The sequence below is a fragment of the Mus musculus genome, chromosome 4 (assembly GCF_000001635.26).
Source record: "Mus musculus strain C57BL/6J chromosome 4, GRCm38.p6 C57BL/6J".
Lineage (NCBI taxonomy): Eukaryota > Metazoa > Chordata > Mammalia > Rodentia > Muridae > Mus > Mus musculus.
In genome coordinates, this window is record NC_000070.6 from 40,974,485 (window position 1) to 40,993,460 (window position 18,976).

At 42.8% G+C, this 18,976-nt stretch overlaps 1 protein-coding gene across 6 annotated transcripts in view; it reads left to right on the forward strand.

Moving 5' to 3' along the window:
- Nfx1 (nuclear transcription factor, X-box binding 1) overlaps positions 1–18,976 on the forward strand; it is a 55,087-nt gene that overhangs the window by 3,579 nt on the left and 32,532 nt on the right. For all 6 annotated transcript variants that reach the window (NM_001290449.1, NM_001290448.1, NM_023739.3 and 3 more), the window contains exons 2-7: positions 1,869–2,858; positions 10,409–10,567; positions 12,209–12,286; positions 14,138–14,243; positions 16,309–16,380; positions 17,260–17,399. In NM_001290449.1, coding sequence (NP_001277378.1) covers positions 1,869–2,858; positions 10,409–10,567; positions 12,209–12,286; positions 14,138–14,243; positions 16,309–16,380; positions 17,260–17,399 — 1,545 coding nt within the window. The remainder of the gene's footprint in view (positions 1–1,868; positions 2,859–10,408; positions 10,568–12,208; positions 12,287–14,137; positions 14,244–16,308; positions 16,381–17,259; positions 17,400–18,976) is intronic.

Consider the following 18,976-nt stretch of genomic DNA (forward strand, 5'->3'; position numbering starts at 1 on the left):
AGACGTTAACTCATGCAAAGTGCTTAGGAGAGTGTGTGGCCCATATTAAGTACCAGATCTTACTATTAAACTTGAAATCCACAGGTTTTGCAGTATACTCATTGGAGTCTGAGTTCAGATAGTCCATAGCTCTAAGAGCAGTAAGGCACCATTGTAACCACTGTAGGAGTGCTATTAACATGCTTTACTTAGGAGCCCTGGCAATTCTGATGTAGGGATTGTTCTCCATTACATATAAGAAAAAAAGGGGGGCTGGTGAGATGGCGCAGCAGTTAAGAGCACTGACTGCTCTTCTGAAGGTCCTGAGTTTAAATCCCAGCAACCACATGGTGGCTCACAACCATCCATAATGAGATCTGATGCCCGCTTCTGGAGTGTCTGAAGACAGCTACAGTGTACTTATAATAATAATTATAATAATAAATAAATCTTTAGAATAATAATATAAATATAATATAATAAATAAATAAATCTTTGGACCAGAACAAGCAGGGCTGACCAGAGCGAGCAGAGGTCCTAAATTCAATTCCCAACAACCACATGAAGGCCCACAACCATCTCTATAGCTACAGTATACTCATACATAAAATGAATCTTAAAAATAAAAGAAAGAAAAAAGGGGCTAAGTAACACATTAAAACACGATAGATAAAGCAGGACATGATAGCACACACTGTAATCATATCACTCAGAAGACTGCGGCAAGAGTATTGCCTTTTTGAAGCCAGCCTGAGTTATATAGTGAATTTGATGGCAGCCTGGGCTACATAATGAGGTCTTTTCTCAAAAGACAGATGATTTAACACAATAAATAGTAGACAAGGACTTAAATTCATGTTTTACAGACTGTTGATTGCTACAATAACTGACAGATAGTTTCTTCTCTCTCTTCCTCCCTCCCTCCTGCCTTCTCTTTCTCACTTTTGAGACAAGGCCTCACTGTGTAGCCCTGACTGACCAAAACTCACTATGTACACCAGCCTCAAATTTACCGAGATTTGCTTGCTGGGATTAAAGGTCTGCACCACCATGCCTCTGCCCTGGCAGCTGATTTCCTTGGGTTTCAGGAGCTGAGCTGGCTGTACTCAGAATCACCGTGGCAGGGAAATGAGTGGGCTGAAATTAAAGTAAGGTTAAATTTTAAGACACGGGAATTTTATAACATATTGTAGGAGTTAGATAGGAAAAACCCAAACGCTATTTCCAGGGGAAAGAGAGAGACTGCATACTCACTGTGCTAATACTGTCTGTGTGGAATCTTTTATGTGCCAGAATACTCTTTTGAAATAAACATTGATGTCCTTTGTTACAGGCATGGTAACTCTAAGGCCAAGGGTGGTCAGGTGATAGCCTCAAGTTCATTCAGACTTTAAACCCATTTTAGCTCATTTCAAAGCCTGTTGGCTGCTATTATGCAATGCTGCTATAGTGTTTTGAAAGACCACATGGAACTTCTCATCCCTAAATTGTGGTTGTCCTGCCTAGACCTCCCCGTTGTGGAGTTAGCGTGAACCAACATGCTCTGCTTTCCTCTGGGATTTGGTTTGGGTTATAGGTTCCCCTGCAGCTCAAGCTCTCCTTGAATTTGAATCCTAAGTGAGGGGACCACAGGACATGTTACCACTCCTGACTTTGGCTCTCTTAAGTTTTTTGGGTAAATGCTAGTGGCTATCAGTGTCCACTAGACATGAATACTAATCGTCCTTCACAGGGACTGATAGTCTGAGACTTTCACAAGAGACCAATCTCATCAAGTCTGTTTTATTCACTGATTTTAGGAAAATATTTTTTAGTCTTGCCTTTTAGAGTCTTATGGGCTCCACAAGTGACATTTATTTCTTACCAGGTGTCTATTTTCTGTTTCCTAGGCACTTTTAAATTCAATACAGATGCTGCTGAGTTCATTCCTCAGGAGAGAAAAACTTCTGGTCTAAATTGTGGGACCCAAAGAAGACTAGATTCTAGTAGGATTGGCAGAAGAAATTATAGTTCCTCGCCTCCCTGTCACCTTCCTAGACACATCCCTTATGAAGACATCTCTGCTGTTCATCAGCACAGTTATGCCTCTGGAAGCAAACCTAAGAGTCCCCAGGGTTTTTTCCAGTCATCTAATAAATCACTCAAGAACCATGGCCTTCAGAATCAGCCATGGCAGAAAGCAAGGAATGAAAAGCACCAAAACAGAAACAAGAAAGCACAAGGGCTCTCTGAGCAGACGTCAGATACATCTAGTTTAGAAAGTGTAGCCAGGTCAGAGAGTGGAACAAACCCGAGAGAGCACAGCCCTTCCGAGAGTGAGAAGGAGGTGGTTATCGCAGATCCCAGGGGAGCGAAACCCAAAAAAGCAGCACAGCTTACATACAACTATGGCAGAGGACCAAAGGCCAAAGGGAGACTCAGAAGCGAGTGGGGTAATAGAATGAGCCCAAAGTCTGAGGACGAAAATACCAGACCCGTGGCGATTTCCCACACTGACTCTTCAGATGCCTCCTGTAGAAAACCTGTAGTGGATCCATGTGTGTGCAGGCGGAATGAGCAGAGAAGATATCCCCAGAAAAGGCCTCCCTGGGAAGTGGAAGGGGCCAGACCACGGCCAGGCAGGAACCCACCAAAACAGGAGAGTCAGCGGCATATAAATGCAGGGCCCAAAACCAACATGTCCCCCATTCCAAAGGATAATCTTAGAGAAAGACCAACGAAGTCAGCCTGTGACACTGGGAATTTGGCAGTTGTCAGCAAGTCTTCGAGAAGGGTTAACCAAGAGAAAACTGCTGTAAGGAGACAGGATCCCCAAGTGCTATCTCCTTTTCCCAGAGGCAAACAGAACCATATGCTGAAGAATGTGGAAACACATACAGGTAAGTAAGTGTGCCTGGAGGGGGGAAGGCGGCACTTGGGACTCATTTTTAAACAATACAGTTGCACAATTGAGAAACCAGAAAATAAAAAAGATAACACAGTGAAATCTCTACCTGCTTGGATTCCACAGTGACTCATTGCTGTTCTCAATTGGTAATCTCTTCTCTCTCTCTCTTTTTCTTCTTGGTTGTTAGAGGCAGGCTTAACAAGCTCTCTGACACTGAGCTATATCCCCATATCTTTCTTTTTTTTTTTTTGAGACACAGTCTTTATATGGTAACCTGGGCTGACCTTGAACTGTCCTATAACTCAGGCAAGGCTTGAACTTGTGATCCTCCTGCCTCAGCATTCTGAGTAGCTTGTACTACAAACCTGTACCACCCGGCCCAGGATTTTTTTTTAGTTTCCTTCAATAAGTTCTTGTGTAGTGCTTTAGATGTAGATAAATCTGGTTATATTCTTTTCTTGAGTTGTAGCAGAAGCAGGACCTGGTAACAAGCATATCAGTGCCTCTGCTGGTTACAGCCTATAGTAACATCTCATCTCATCTCATCTTTTTTGCTCCATTGCTGTGGTCTTGTCTCATGTCTTCATTCTTTTTCCAGCTCTTTTGCTCCATCATCAGTGAACAGCTTTTCCAAAACACATCTTGAGCTCCTCAATCCTCTGTTGAGGATCACCCGTGGTCTCCAGCTTCTGCTCTCGTCACCATTCCCATCCTCTGTTGCCTTACTCTGCCGTCTTATTGCACAGTCCTTCCTGTTTTCTCTCTCCAAGCTGCTGGATGCAGTTCCCTCTATAGAGTGCCTACCCTGTGAACTTTTTGCTGCTGTTTGGATTGTTGATTTTTGTGTTTGTTTTTTGTTTTTGTTTTTTTTTTTTCTGTTGGGTTTTTGTGGTTTTGCTTTTTTGGCATTTTGCTTGTTTGCTTTGGTTTTTTGATGTGTTTTATTTGGTGTTTTGTTGTTGTTTTTGTTTTTTGGGTTTGTTTTTGTTTTTCAAGGCAGGGTTTCTCTGTGTACCCCTGGCTGCTCCAGAACTTGCCCTGTAGAGCAGGTTGGCCTCTAATTCGGAGATCTGCTGGCCTCTATCTTCCAAGTGCAGATTAACCCCTCCTCAAGCTAAAGGTATATATCACCACTGTGTATTTATTTTCAATATTTTATGTGTATGTATGTGTACTATGAGTGTGCCTGGTGCCCATGGAGGCCAGAAGAAGGAGTCAGACCCTAAAACTGAAGTTGCAGCTGACTGTAAGCCACCAGTGCTAGGAATCAAACCCACATCCTCTGGAAGAAGCAGACAGTGAATGCTCTTAAGCATTGAGTCCCTTGTTTTTTGTTTTTGAGACAAAACTCTCATTGTGTAGCCCTTGCTAGCCTAGAACTTGCTATGCAGACTAGGCTGTCCTTGAACTCACAGTAATCTGCCTGCCTCCTGAGCGCTGAGATTAAAGGCATTTATCCCCAGTATCAGCTAAAGATTTATTTTTGTGTGGGTATACACTTGAGTGTTTGTGTGTGCTAAGAAGCCCTCTGAAGACAGAAGAAGGGCATCAGATCCCCTGGAACTGAAGTTACAAGTGGTCATGAGCTACCACAGGGCTGCTGAGAATTGAACTTAGGTCCTCAGCAAGACTAGTACACCACTAAGCCATCTCTTTAACAGAGCTCCTTTCAGACAGGTTCTCACCATGCATTCCTGGTTGGTGTGAAAGTCCCTGTTTAGACTAAGTTGGCCCAGAACTCTCAGAGCTCTGCCCTCCCAAGTGCTAGGATTTAAGGCTTGTGCTCCAGTTCTACCAGAATTTATTAATTTTCCAAAAGCTAATTTAGTTACATATCCAGGGAACCTTTTCTTACCTTATAGTATTTATCTCTTCCAGTCCTTAACAAGTATGTTTTTGTTATCATCACTAATCTTTCCAAATTTATCACTTGAAACCATAGATTACATACATGACAGTGCGACTAGTCTTAGACTAGTTAAAAAAGAAAATGCTTTCCTTTTTTTGAGTCTCTCTATGTAGCCCTGGCCTCTGGGTTTAGGGACTGAAGATATGTACCACCAACACACCCAGCTTTTGTTGTTGTTTAGGCTTGGGGTTTTTTTTGTTTTGTTTTGTTTTTTGAGATGTGGGTCCCTTTTGTAGCCCTGGCTAGTCTGGAACTTGTTATCTAGACCAGGCTGACCATGAACTAACAAAAATCTTCCTTTCTCTGCCTCTGGATGCTGGGATAGAGACATGGGACACTATCCTTGGCCTAGATACCATATCTTTCTTATTTTTCCCCCTTTGGTGCTCTTGCCACACAACTCTTGAAACGTAGTTGTTAGTCAGCTCTGACTTACACAGAGCTTAGGTTGGACTGTAAACTTTCCTGTGAGGACATTCTGTCCTTTGATTCAGATTTTATCTTCTGTAGAAGCACATGTTCTCCCTTCACAGTTAACATCCTGACCCCTTCTTTGTAAAGAAGCCTTTTATACTATTTGAAGACATTCCCCATTTTGTCCTGAGTGTTTATCAAAGCAGAGAGCTAGGCATGGCAGCAGCACACCTTCAGTCCTAGCACAAGGAAAGAAGCCTGAGTTTGAGGATAAGCTGTAGTACTTGTCCAGACCTTCAGTGTATGTTGGGGTGGATAACTTCAGGACATAAATTCTTCCTCATGAATTTTATCTTATTGGTCTCTTTTTGGTTAATGTGAGACTCTGACCTAAACCATGAAGCTGCCACCTGCCCATGGCCTGTTTTTTCACTAACCTACCCCTGCTCCCATAATGTTTCTCTGTGTAGCCCAGGCTGGCCTAGAACCCAGAACTCTGCCTCCACAGTGCTGGGATTAAAAGTGTGTGCCACCATGCCTAACTTTCACTGAGCTCTAATCTGAAAAGAGATTCAACTTGCATGCAAAGTGAGGTTTGGTTTTGAGACAGGGCCTGGCAATGTAGCCCAGGTTAGCTACTAATTTTTGATCCTCCTACCTCAGCCTCTTGAATGCTGAGATTATAGAGTAAGTAGCTGACCACATGCTTGGGTTATATCAAGTTCTTCAAGAACATCTGCCCTCACTGTCAGTGCTGTACCTACCTACTAAAGACCCTTCCCCTCGTAAGGATAAGGAAGTTAATTTAGATCCACCCCCAGATAAAACAGCTCTTACCTTCTCACCTCCTGTTTCTTTGTAGGTCCAGTCGCCCACCCTACCTCCATGCTGGAAATTGAACCCTGGGTCCCATGAATATGGCCCTCGTGACAGAATTTTCCCACCCATCCCCTCTGTTTTTACTTCGCTGGTATTAGGGGTTGACCCTGGGGCACCCGCATGCTACCCTTGTGTGTGGTGTGTTTGTGTATTGTGTGTGGTGTGTATGTGTATTGTGTGTGGTGTGTATGCACATGCTCAGAGATCAGAGGAGGATGGCAGATTGATCCCCCTCTTCTGTCCTCCTTGTTTGTTTAGAAAGGGATATTTTATTAAGAAAAGGAAAGCACTCTTGAGAACGGACGGACCAGAGAGGGGGAAAGGGGCTTTTAAAACAGCCTCATGTAGCCCTGACTGGCCTTGACTTGACCACACAGTTATGAAGGAGGATGGCCTTAAACTATTGGTCCTCTTGCCCCCACGTTACAGTGATAGATACAGGAGTGCATTCTGCACCCGATTCCATGCTAGGGCTCTAATCCAGAGCCTCGTGCAGGGTAGGCAAGCACTTTCCCTACTGAGCTACATTGCTAGCCCCTTCCATTTTATTTATTTATTTAGATAGATAAGGTTTTACTTACTGTTAGAGGGCTGGTTGGCCTGGAACTCTGTGTAGACCAGGGTGGCCGCAAAACTCTGCCACCCAAGTGTTAGGATTAAAGGCGAATACCACCACTCCTTGCTCTGTATATTTTATATGCATATTTTTTGTTTATCTGTTTGCTGTTACATTTTAAAGTAAAATTCTGATAATCAAGTTATTTTGGCCACACACCTACTGAGTTTCCATCTATCCAAAAGAAAACCCTTCAGTTTTCTTACATGATCACAGTACTACTGCCACACAGTTAGCAATGCTTTAATGACCTTATCTAGCACAAACTAAGTAATCAGACCCCTTGACTATCCATCCCCCTTCTCCACCTCCCCCAGATATACTCTTAAAACATCAAAAGTTTTGTTTTCCATCTGTTTGTTTGTTTGTTTGTTTGTTTGTTTGTTTTTCAATACAGGGTTTTTCTGTGTAGCCCTGCCTGTCCTGTCCTGGAGCTCACTCTGGTAGACCAGGCTGGCCTCAGAGATCTTCTTACCCCCGCCTCCCAAGTGCTGGGATTAAAGGCATGCACCACCATTGCCCAGCTAGTTTTCTGTTTCTTTATAAATGTAATTGATGTGGTGGGCCCGCCCATTATGGACAATGCTAGCCCTGGGGAGGTAGTCCAGGGGAGGTATGAGAAAGATAGCTGAGGCTAAAGAGATGGCTCCTCAGTTAAGAGCACTGGCGCTTCTTCTAGAGGACTCGGGTTCTGTTTCCCAGCAACCATATGGCAACTCAGAATTATCTGTAAGTTTAGTTCCAGGGGATCTGGCACCCTCCCACAGAAATAAATGCAGGCAAAAAAGTACCAATGCACATGAAATAAAAATAAATTAATCAAAAGAAATAAAGGTAATTGAAGGAAATAGCAAGATAGGAAAGCAGTGGTCCATCATGGCTTCAGTTATTGCTTCTAGATTCCTGCCTGACTTCCATCACAGTGGACTAGGCTGTAGGCTAAAATAACCCATTTCCTCCCCAGGTTGCTTTTGGTGATGGTGTTTTATCACAGCAATAAAAAGCAAACTAGGACAGTTTGTTTCTGGTTTTATTTTTTTAAGCTCAAGGACAGTTTTATTGAAATTTAAAAGAAAAACCCCAGGAGAGCAAGCTGTAAACCTTAACAGCTGCCTGTAGAGAAGAGTGGCTGTAGGGAGCACAGCCATTTGATCAAAGTCAAGGCAGTGTGGAGGTTAGCCATGGTCAGCAGAAGCCACGGAGCAGGGAGAAAGCAGAGCCCAGCGTGTTAGGGAAAGCAGGCTTACTACAGACATATATGGTTTTGAAAGAGCTATATAGTGGACGGACTCACAGCTCACTGGTGCTTCGGGGATAAGGATCTGAGGCTTTGGGGGTTGGAGACTGAAATAAAAGATTTATTGGTGTATCTGAAAAGTTTACAGTCAGATAGCACTTCAGTTAGGTCTGTGTTATTCAGTTATTTCAGTGGGCGTGTCATTTGACTGGCACTCTGTTCAATTAGAATCATACAGTAGACACAGTCGTGGCTGAAAAATGTTGCAGAAGCCATAGTGGGCAAAGGCCTGTGTGAACTGAAAAAGAGCCAGTGGTCAGATAACTTGCTCCTCGTGTGGGCAGAGTCTTGGCAATGAAACCTGATAGTTTACCAGCATAGTGCAGCTCTAGAATTCCACAGCTATATTGTTTTGCACATTAGACATGCTTTGATAAAACTAAAGAGAAAGTTACTATTGCCAGTGAGATGGTTTTATTTCTCTAGGACCTCTTTGGAGTCAGTTGTTCTGTCTTAGTATTGTGGGTGCCCACTATGTCCAAGGAATCACACTAATAAAAATCTCTCCACCCAAAGAAACTGTATCCTGTGTATACAGTTAGATAATGAGTAATATAATATATCATGCATGGTTTTTCAGATAAGGGTTTCTCTTTCCTTTTTATAAGACAGGGTCTGACTATGTGGCTTAGGTGAGCCTAAGAGTCTTAATCCTCCTGCCTTAGCATCCTGGGATTTCAGGAATGCATCATGATGCCTGACCCTACCAGACAGCTATAAATTGTTGAGGAAAAACAATAGTATGGAAGAAGAATAGGTTAATTCCAGAAGCGAGTTGTAGTTTTTGTAAGTGGCTGAGTAATGCTTCATGGGGAAGTCACATTTTGAGTAAATACTTGTTGAGTAAGGGGCTGAGCCATGGCAAGTCTTCTCAGAGGAGTGTGGAGCACACAGTCCCAGGCAGGAATCTACCTGACTGAGAAATAGAAAGGAAGTCAGTAAGGGCTTGAGTAACCATATAGGGTATGAAAAGCCATATGAGGAGCTGTGTGAGGATTTGTGCTTTTATAGTCACGAGATAAGAACTTTAGACAAGAGGCTACGGAGGTGACTCCACATTTAAAAGCACTGGCTGCTTTCTTAAAGAACCCAGGTTCAGTTCTAGCACCCAAGTGGCAGCTCACAATGGTCTGTAACTCCGGTTGCAGGGTATCTAACATTTTCTTCTAGCCTCTAAGGGCAAAATATTCATACACTCTTTGTTTTTTGTTTTGCTTGTTTAATTGTAACTGACAAGAAGTGTACATCTACACCTACTCATCCCTGTCCCCAAGTGGGAATTGAACTTAGGACCTCATGGTGCCATACAAGCACTCTACTGCTGAGTTGTATTCCAGCCTCCCTTTCTATTTTAAGACAATATCTCAACCCTAAGTTGCCTAGGCTGGCTTCCCTATTACTCTGTGTCAAGCAGGTCACAAACTTGTGATACTCCTGTGAGAGTGCCAAGTAGCTAGGATTTCGGGCATACAGCCATCAGGCCAAGCTTAATTTGCAGTTTGCTGTTCTTACTGCTGTAGTCAAAAGTAGGAAGACTACTAGCAAAGAGAGCACTGTAATAATCCAGGTAAACAGAAAGTTTAGACCAGAGTGAGAACAGCAGAAATTAAGATTCTAAACATATTCTGCAAGTTGCTGACATGATGTGGAATGTGTGAGAGAAAGCTTTTATAAAAGACTTACCAGTAACTTGTGGGGTTCCACAGTTTGTAGCCAGCCACCAACACAAATATATGATGTGTATCTTAGAAGCCCAACTAAACGAACTGCAACTGGACTATAAAACAGTTGTCATAAGACAGGTGTAGTGGTGCATATCTGCAGTTGGAGCCTTCTGGAGGTTGATGTAGGAGGACTGAGATTAACCTGATCAGTATAGCAAGACTGTCTCAACAACAAAAAAAGTTGGCTTATTGATAAACTATAAGTAGTGAATATGAGAAAATCTAGCTGGGTGTGGTAACAGTCAAGAAATGGAGACAGGAAAAGGTGATTTTATAAAATGACAATCTGCAGGGTAAAATCAAAACAGTGGATGCTTGTAGAAAACTCTTAAAGTCTATTCAGTGCTTACTATTATTTATTTTATTTGGGCTATTTTGAAGCAAACTTTTATTATAGCCAGTCTGGTCTTAAAATTGTGATCTTAAGTGAGACTCCTGAACCCTGGGAGTACAGGCCTGAGTAATCCAGTGGGCTAAGGAGAATGTTTCCTTTCTCCGATGTGAGACTCCCTTCTGAGTGCCTCTCCTCAGGCTTCTATCAGCCACATCTGCCCTTTTTTATCTCAAAAGTCTGAAGAGCCACTTATTCAAACCAGGGGTCCCTGAAGTCTGTTAGAATACCCTCTTAAATGGCTTATTTCCTCATTGACTCAAGTGAGGGGTAGTTTCATATGTTTCAGTTTGTTTATTTTCTTTTTAACAGGTTCCCTGATTGAGCAGCTAACTACAGAAAAATACGAGTGTATGGTATGCTGTGAGTTGGTTCAGGTCACAGCCCCGGTGTGGAGCTGTCAGAGCTGTTTTCATGTCTTTCATCTGAACTGCATCAAGAAGTGGGCACGCTCTCCAGCATCGCATGCAGGTCGGTTATTCCTGTCTCCTGGGTGGAAACAGTAATGCACACCTTTAATCCCAGCACTTTGGAGGCAGAAGCAGGCAGATCTCTGAGTTTGGGGACAGCCTGGTCTCTAGAGTGAGTTGCGGGACAGCCAGAGCTACACAGACCCTGTCTCAAAAAAAAAAAAAGAAAAAAAAAAAGAAAATGTCTTACACATTCTTATGTTTTGTGGCTGGACTTGTAGATCTTAAATAAATCAGCCAAAAATATGAAAGGCATAATAATGAAATCAATAATTTTTCTTGAAAATAGTGGGTTTCATTGAAATGGCAACTATAAAATACATTTGTCGGACTGATGAAGTGGCTGCTGAAGGGGAAAGGGTACTTTCTGCCAAGCTTCAGTTTCAGGCCCAAGTACCACATGGTAGGAGGAGAGCACCAGCTCCTGAGTTGTCCTCTGTGTGTTCCCAAGTGTGTCATGGCTCTTACGAGTATACTCCGAAGAAAATATGGCACAAAAGTGATCTGAAAAAGCATTTACTTTTAGGCATTGTGGTGCGCATGGATAATCCCAGCACTTGGGTGGGGAGTTTGAGGCTAGCCCTGTCTACACAACAGGTTTCATGACAGCCAGAGCTACATAGTAAGACCTTGACAAACACCCAGATATGTATATAGTTTGTTAGACATTTATTAAATTGTTTATTTTGTTTTCTAGCTATTTTTGCATTTCACAAATCTGTAGTATTCTAGGCCCTTCTTCAAGGCTACAGTTATTTTTTTTTTTTTTAAGATTTACTTATTCATTATATGTAAGTACACTGTAGCTGTCTTCAGACACACCAGAAGAGGGCATCAGATCTCATTACGGATGGTTGTGAGCCACCATGTGGTTGCTGGGATTTGAACTCCGGACCTTCGGAAGAGCAGTCGGGTGCTCTTACCCACTGAGCCATCTCACCAGCCCCTCTAGGCCCTTCTTAAAGGATGCTAGTGTTATGGATAATGCAGATGTTGCTGATCCTGTGCCCTGTGCTGGGGCTTTCCTGTAACAGCATGTGTCTTCTCAAGTCAGTCTCCAAATACTGATATCAGAGGTGGCTGAACAACATGGATACCTACCTGATTTACCGCGTCAGTAAGTCTGGGAAACCAGAATACAGTACTTGACGCTGTATTCAGCATTGTGATTTTTTTTTTTTTTTAAGAGAACTTTTTTTCAGAAATAAAGCAACAGGACAGAATTAATACATTTGCAGGGGTGCAGCTCGGGGTGAGAATTACATGGGACCATGGATCTCTTTCTTAAATGTCTGATAATAGTATTTTTATGGTGTGAGTTTCTATAAGTTTACCTTTTTTTCTCTTTTTTGAGACAGGTTTCACTAAGCCAGGCTGGCCTCAAACTCAGAGTCCCTGCCTCTGTCTTCTGAGTGCTGGGATTCAGGGTGTGTGCCACTGTACTTGGCCAGAGTTTCAGTCTTTTGTAAACTGTGCTGCTTTTTCATGAGGGTGCGAAGATAAAGCCTAGAGCCTTGTGTAAACAAAGCCATTCCCTACCAATGAGCTATATCCCTAATCCAGCTTACACTGTGGAAAGAAATTGTATTTAATCTATTCATTCCTATTCATTCTCTCTTCTCCCCCCCCCCCTCCCCTCCAGATGGCCAGAGTGGTTGGAGGTGCCCTGCTTGTCAGAATGTTTCTGCACATGTTCCCAATACCTATACTTGTTTCTGTGGTAAGTTTGTGTGTGTGCACTGTAGTGCTCACCTCAGTGGTCTGCAGGTCTGGTGTCAGAAGTCACTGATGAGACCTGAAAGTCGTAAGAGGATATGCTGTTGTCCTCATGTATTGTGTGACTGAGTGGGTCGTAGGCCTTAGTGCTGTCACAGCTTTGACATTCTAGATTTAAGGAACATGAGTAAAAATGGTGTTTAATAAGAAATCAACCATGTGTCTTTATAATGGAGAGATTTTCTCTAAATCGGTAACAAACTATCCCTGTATCTTCCCTCTCTGCAGAATAGTTTTTCCTGGCTTTGTTTTGAGACAGGGTCTCGCTGTGTTAGCCCTGACTGGCCTAGAACTTACTATAAACCAAGCTGGACTTGAGCTCACAGAGATCTGCCTGTCTTTGGTTCCATGCTAGACTTAGACATGCCACCCTGTCCAGCCACTTTTCCTGTTTTTTAATCACATCAGCTTTCTTAGGTCCAGATGAATTCCTACTGCTAGGTATATGTCTTCTTTTTTCCCCTTTTAGTGATTAATCTCCTAGTTAATTTTGTTTCACCCTTTTGAACCATTAGGTTTTTGCATCTGTCTTTGTTGTCTCACTGAAACTGTATTCAGAGGCCTCAGTCATCATGGCCTCATGGACTTCTATAGTAATTAGTCTTTTGGCAGCATGACTCCCTTGACACTTCTGACCATTACTTTAGTAAAAGAATTAGCTTGTTCTGTTTCTTTTTGCATACTGTCTTTATTGTCCTAACCAATTTGCTTATAGTCCTTCCCGCCCCCAAAATGGCTAGCTATTACTCAGTCACTTTATTCCTTCACTAGCAAGCATGTTCTCCATCTCCATCCTTTTTGAGGTTCTAGGGTCAAACCCAGGGCCTCACACAGGCAAGGCGAGCACTCTACCACTGGGCTGTATCCCCTGCTCCCCTCTTCATTACATCTTCATTTAACTGTCTCACTTCAAATGCTGGGTTTTCCCAAAGGAAGCCCCTTTTGTTAGTCCCTTCTCACTTTAGCTTCTCTTTGTGTGGAATCTGCTGGTTGTATATGTTTTATTACCAAAATCTGAGTTTTGGATATTAAATTGATATTAAGTAAAAGGAATTAATATTCTTGATTGAGTATAATACTGGGAAGATAATGTAGATTAGATATAAGAATCCACTGGGAAGTTGGGCAGACAGAAAATAGCAAACCTTAATTATCTTAAAAGATATATATTTATTTTGGCTTTTTTGAGATAGCATTTCTCTCTGTAGCCCAAGCCTAGAGAGATGTCCTTGAAGATTTGTGCAGTGACATTGACCATGAAAGTGCAGCCCCTTTATGCCTCCTGGGAAGCTTCGGAACCAGGCTCGTTGTGTGTGGGTTTCTGTCTGTTCATCCCACAGCCTCTTCCTGGTCCAATCCCTTTCTTTACCCTGAGCTCCCCACAGTGCTGGAGCAGATCCCAGGACATGGGACACGTTAAGAACAGCCTTGCCACTGAGCTGTACCCTGGCACTCTCCCTTTCTTTCCTTCTGATCTTTACCACAGATACTTGTCAGTTTAAGAAGATTTGTTAATGGCTTATTTAATAAGTATTTTTTAAAAATAGATTGTGTTCAGTAGTCAAAAATGTCATTTTCATCTTTTTCAGGGTATCTTGGCATTAAGTTTAACCTTGCTCAGTAGATTGTATGATAAATAGCATTACAGCCAGCTCTTTGTTTCAGAATGTACGATAACATGGGTGTTGTACTGCTGAAAACCATACTTACGTTTCACATTGTCTAGCTATCTCATAAAAGTTGAGAATATTGGTTAAAATGTATAGCATTGACTCTCCCATTTGATCTTTTGTAGGCAAAGTAAAGAATCCTGAATGGAGCAGAAATGAAATTCCACATAGTTGTGGTGAGGTTTGTAGAAAGAAACAGCCTGGCCAGGACTGTCCACATTCCTGTAACCTGTAAGTTGGAAAAATAGACTTCTGGGGAGTCTCTGTGGAAGTGCTTTGCTAATGGCTTTAAGTGTACATACTGTTGTCGCTTAACAAGAAGGGGGAAAGAGTGATATCAACCATTTGTTGAGCACTGAATCTCTAGCAGACACTCTACTAAGTACTTCAATTCTTCCCACAGCCTAGTGATGGATGCGTAGGTATGATCGTTTCCACTTCACAGATGAGGCTCATGCGCAGTGTTACTGTGCTAGGATATGATGGAGCTGGGTGTCAAAGCCAGTGATCCTTCTGTTGTTTTGTACTCCTGGCTCTAAGAGGAAAACTTATAGGCATTGTAGGACATCCAGGGAAGACATTTATTTGTGCACCAGCATATATACATGCTAGTACTTTGAGGGTGTGAGGAATATTTGTTTCTCTTTCTCACAAATTCAGTTGCCTACCGAATTAGACTTTATTCCATTTGCCTTCAATTGTCAAAGGATTACATTTGCCATCATTTAGAATGCCCCTCCCCAGAATACAAATCACAGACAGACACTTGTAAGCTGGGACTTGAACACAGGTCTTCTGGAAGAGCAGTGAGTGCCCTTAATTACCAAACTCGTCTCTCTAGCCTGTAGATTTTACTTTTTTGGGTATTGTTTGTTTTTGTTTTTGTTGTTGTCTAAAGACATGAAAGTAAGGGAAGGGGACCAGGTAGACTGGGGAGGGAGGATAAGAGAAGGTAGTGTGTATGTGTGTTTGTGGACGGGGGCTACGAACATCATCAAAAACACATGATACATGTGTGTGGAACATTATCATGTGGAAGCCAGAGGAGCATTCCGTGCAGTCAGCACTATGCTTCCGCCTTTCCATGGGTTTTGGGACTGAAAGTCAATAGGTCACCAGCTCAGAGCGAACACCCTGCTGAGCCCTGTCTTACTTTGTTTCGTCTCCGAGACAGGGTTCATGCTATAGCCCTGGCTACCTTCAGCCACTGTGTTGTCCTCAGACCTCGGCTTCCTTAGTGCTGGGATTGCAAGTGTGAGCCGCTTCATCCAGCAGAAACCACTCCTGCAATTTGTAAAATCCCAAAATAGGGTTAAGTGAGATGACTTGTGGGTAAGGTGCTTGCTGCCAAGACTGAGGCCTGAGTGTGAACCCTGGGATCTACATGGTGAAGGAAGAGAACTGACTCTCAGACTGGACCAAGTGTGTGTGCACTCGTGTGTGCAAACACAAAATAAATGTAATTTTTTTCTTCCAAAAATATTGTTAAGTGAATTTCTTAACCAGTCGGTAATTGATGTAATTGACAGTAGTTTTGCATGAAGACAATATTTATCTGAAATAACTAAAATTCCATTTAGTAATTTTTTTTCCTTGTTCTAGCTTCTCTCCAACATTCTGCTCAGGTGTCTGATTGCCTCACAGAGCACAAGCTCAGGTCTTCCCACAGCCTCTTGCCCCTGTGCTGGGATTACGGACCACTCCTCTGCCCCCTGTCTTAGCAGCATGCTGGCCCTCTTTGCACTGTAACTGTTTGAACCCAGTGCCGGGTTATTAATTACTTCACCAGCTGATGAGGACAGTTCTGTGCTTCTCGTAGTCTTGGTAGACGTGAGCACTGTTGGCTCCCTCTTTTCCTTCTTTCCTCCCTCCTTTCTTCCTTCCTTCCCTCCCTCCCGAGAATCCTACCCAGGGTCTCCCACATGTCAGTAAGTGCTCTTCTACTAAGGTATACACACATACTATTATAGTTGGACCAAGGCCATATATTTTCAAGGGTCACCTCTACTAATATTCAGGCAGCTTGCTTATACACCCAGGACCACCTGCTGGGTAGCACCACCCACAGTGGATTAGGCCCTTCCCCATCAATTATCAGTTAAGACAGTGACCCAGACATGCTTACAGGACAATCTGATGACTGCAATCCTCTTCCCTGTTGTGTCAAGTTGACAACAAAAAATTGGCTCTCCCGTTGCTGTGTTCACAATAGACCACAGCTCAGGCAGCGCTGTTCTAGTTTTAATACACAGAAATGGCCTACCTCATTGAAGCTTTTTTTTTTTCTTTTCCTCAGTCTCTGCCATCCTGGACCCTGCCCACCCTGCCCTGCTTTTACAACTAAAACATGTGAATGTGGACGGACCAGGTAAAATTAGAATTGGACTGAAGAAGTCAGTTTCCACGTGTATGATTTACTTGTGAGTGCCTAACATAAAAGATCCGTAGTGAGTGGTAGGTATAAAGTCATCCCCTGCTATCCCTGGGACCTTGGTTCCAGGGCCTCTGGGAGTGAAAGGGTAAGCCAGCAGAATCAGGATACTTACTAGAACAAGCTAGAATCAGAGTCCTGTCTCGTGCCTTGTTAACTATTACGGCTATATGCAGTATGAACGTGCTTCATCCCAGGAAAATACTGTTGTGCTTCTGGTCTGAGTTAACAGATCTGGACGCACATTGACTCCTTTCTTTCCTGACTGGTAGAGGAGGACAGGCAGCTGGTAGAGGAGGACAAGTGGACAGAGACCCCATCCGTCCACGGTTCTCCTTCCTGCATGCTGCTCAGTGAACTAGGACAGATTTTCAGAATTAGCTTTTGTTTCACCACTAATTAGAAACAGCAAAGAGAGAAAGGCAGAGTAGAAAATAGGAAGGAGGGAAGGGAGGCAGTGAGGAGAATATTGAAATTAAAAAAATGGTACGAGAGGCCAGTGAGATTGCTCAGTGATTAAAAGTGCATGACTGTTGAAAAGGACCTGAGTTCCATTCCCAGGACCCATGTTGGGCAGCTCACAAGAGCTGGTCACTCCAACTCTGGGGACATGACATCTCTGGCCTCCATGGCCACCTGCACACCTGTTTACAAACATGTCTACACAAAATTAATTAAAAATTTGAAGGAAACACTTAGAAAAAGTTGGGGAGAGCAATGTCAAGAGAAGCGTTTACTGGGTGTTGAGGGAAGGGCTTGGGCTTCAGTCTGTGTAGTGGGAACTTCGGAGTGATGCATTTGTGTCTATCTTTATAGGCACACGGTTCGCTGTGGTCAGCCTGTCTCAGTCCACTGTTCTAATGCATGTGAGAATATCTTGAACTGTGGTCAGCACCACTGTGCTGAGCTGTGCCATGGGGGTCAATGCCAGCCTTGTCGGATCATACTGAACCAGGGTAAGTGGTGTATGTGCACCTGTTAGCACTGCTCGCAGGCATTTCTGGAATTGTGTGGTGTGTCAGTTATATTGCAACAGAACTGCTCACAGAAGCCTGCACTAGAGGGAGAGTCCAAGGAACAGGGATCAAAAGCATGTCCATAGCGAGGCATCTATTTATACTTACCAGGATGTCGAAAATGAAAGACTAAAATCCAGATGTTGGCAAGGGTGAAGCATCTAGCATCTTCATACAATGTTGACAGGTGTTTAAACTGCTACAGTCACTTTGACAACTGTCAACCTCAGCATAGCTATAAGCAAACTTGTGAAGTTAAGCATGTGTATGTCATGATCCAGCCAGACCCTGCCTCAGAATAGAAGAGATGGGAAAGGGAAGAAACAAAGCTCAGCAGAGCAAAGGCTGCTCGTAGACCAGGCTGCTCTCAGAAGCCCCTGGCTGCTGGAGTTTGTCCACCAGTTCACTGGTTCCAAAGGACTGATTGTTCTCTGTATGAATTCATCCAACAAATGATTGTTCTCTGTATAAATTCATCCAGCAAATACTTACCTGGTAAGATGTGCGTTTTAGTGTCACAGTGGGTAAAGATGCACATATTCTTTTTTTGAAGACAGAATGTATTTTTTAATGTGTATGGATGTTTTGCCTTCATATGTATGGGTGTGTCAGTGTGTGTACCAGACATGCCTTAGTGCCCAAGGAAGCCAAGGACACATCAGGTTCATGAAACAGGAGTTACAAGCAGTTGTGAGCCACCACATGGGGGCTGAGGAATCAAACCTAGATCCTCTTGAGAGCAACTAATACTCTTAACCATTGTGCTCTCTCTCTCTCCAGCACTAAAATGTTTATTTTTAAAATGTAAAAAAAAAAATATTTTTCAGTCACTTGAGGTTTTCCTCTTGCCATGTGCTAGAAGTTGTTTTTGGCTCTGTTTACTATTTTATGGATATGATTTTTTTAAAACTATTCTCACTATATAGCCGTCTAGCCGTCCCTGTCTTGCCTAGAATTTGCTGTTAAACCAGTCTCTTCTTGAACTCAATTACATTTATTCTGATGTTGATTTTCTGGGCCAGTAGCTAACCTAAGTTATCCTAAAAAAAGAAGTTAGCATTTAATTAGTTCCATAGTGTTTCCAGTTTAGGTTTTTTTTTTTTGTTGTTTTGTTTTTGTTTTTGTTTTTGTTTTTTTTTTCCGAGACAGTGTTTCTCTGTGTAGCCCTGGCTGTCCTGGAACTCACTCTGTAGACCAGGCTGGCCTCGAACTCAGAAATCCGCCTGCCTCTGCCTTCCAAGTGCTGGGATCAAAGGCGTGCGCCATCACGCCCGGCTAGTTTTTACTCTTGTTCACCATTTATCATATGGGCAAGGTATAGACTAATTTGTGATAAATATCCTTTGTGGAAAAAATGTAAAGTGATACCAGAAAAATTATGTAATTTAATAAAAATTATAAGTTTCTTTCAACAGCAGGGCCCTTTTTGGGAGCATTTCATGTGATCCATTTCACTTGAGTTGAAGGGATCTAGGTGTCCACCCCTCTGCATCTCAGTCTAGCTTGCCGGCACCCTG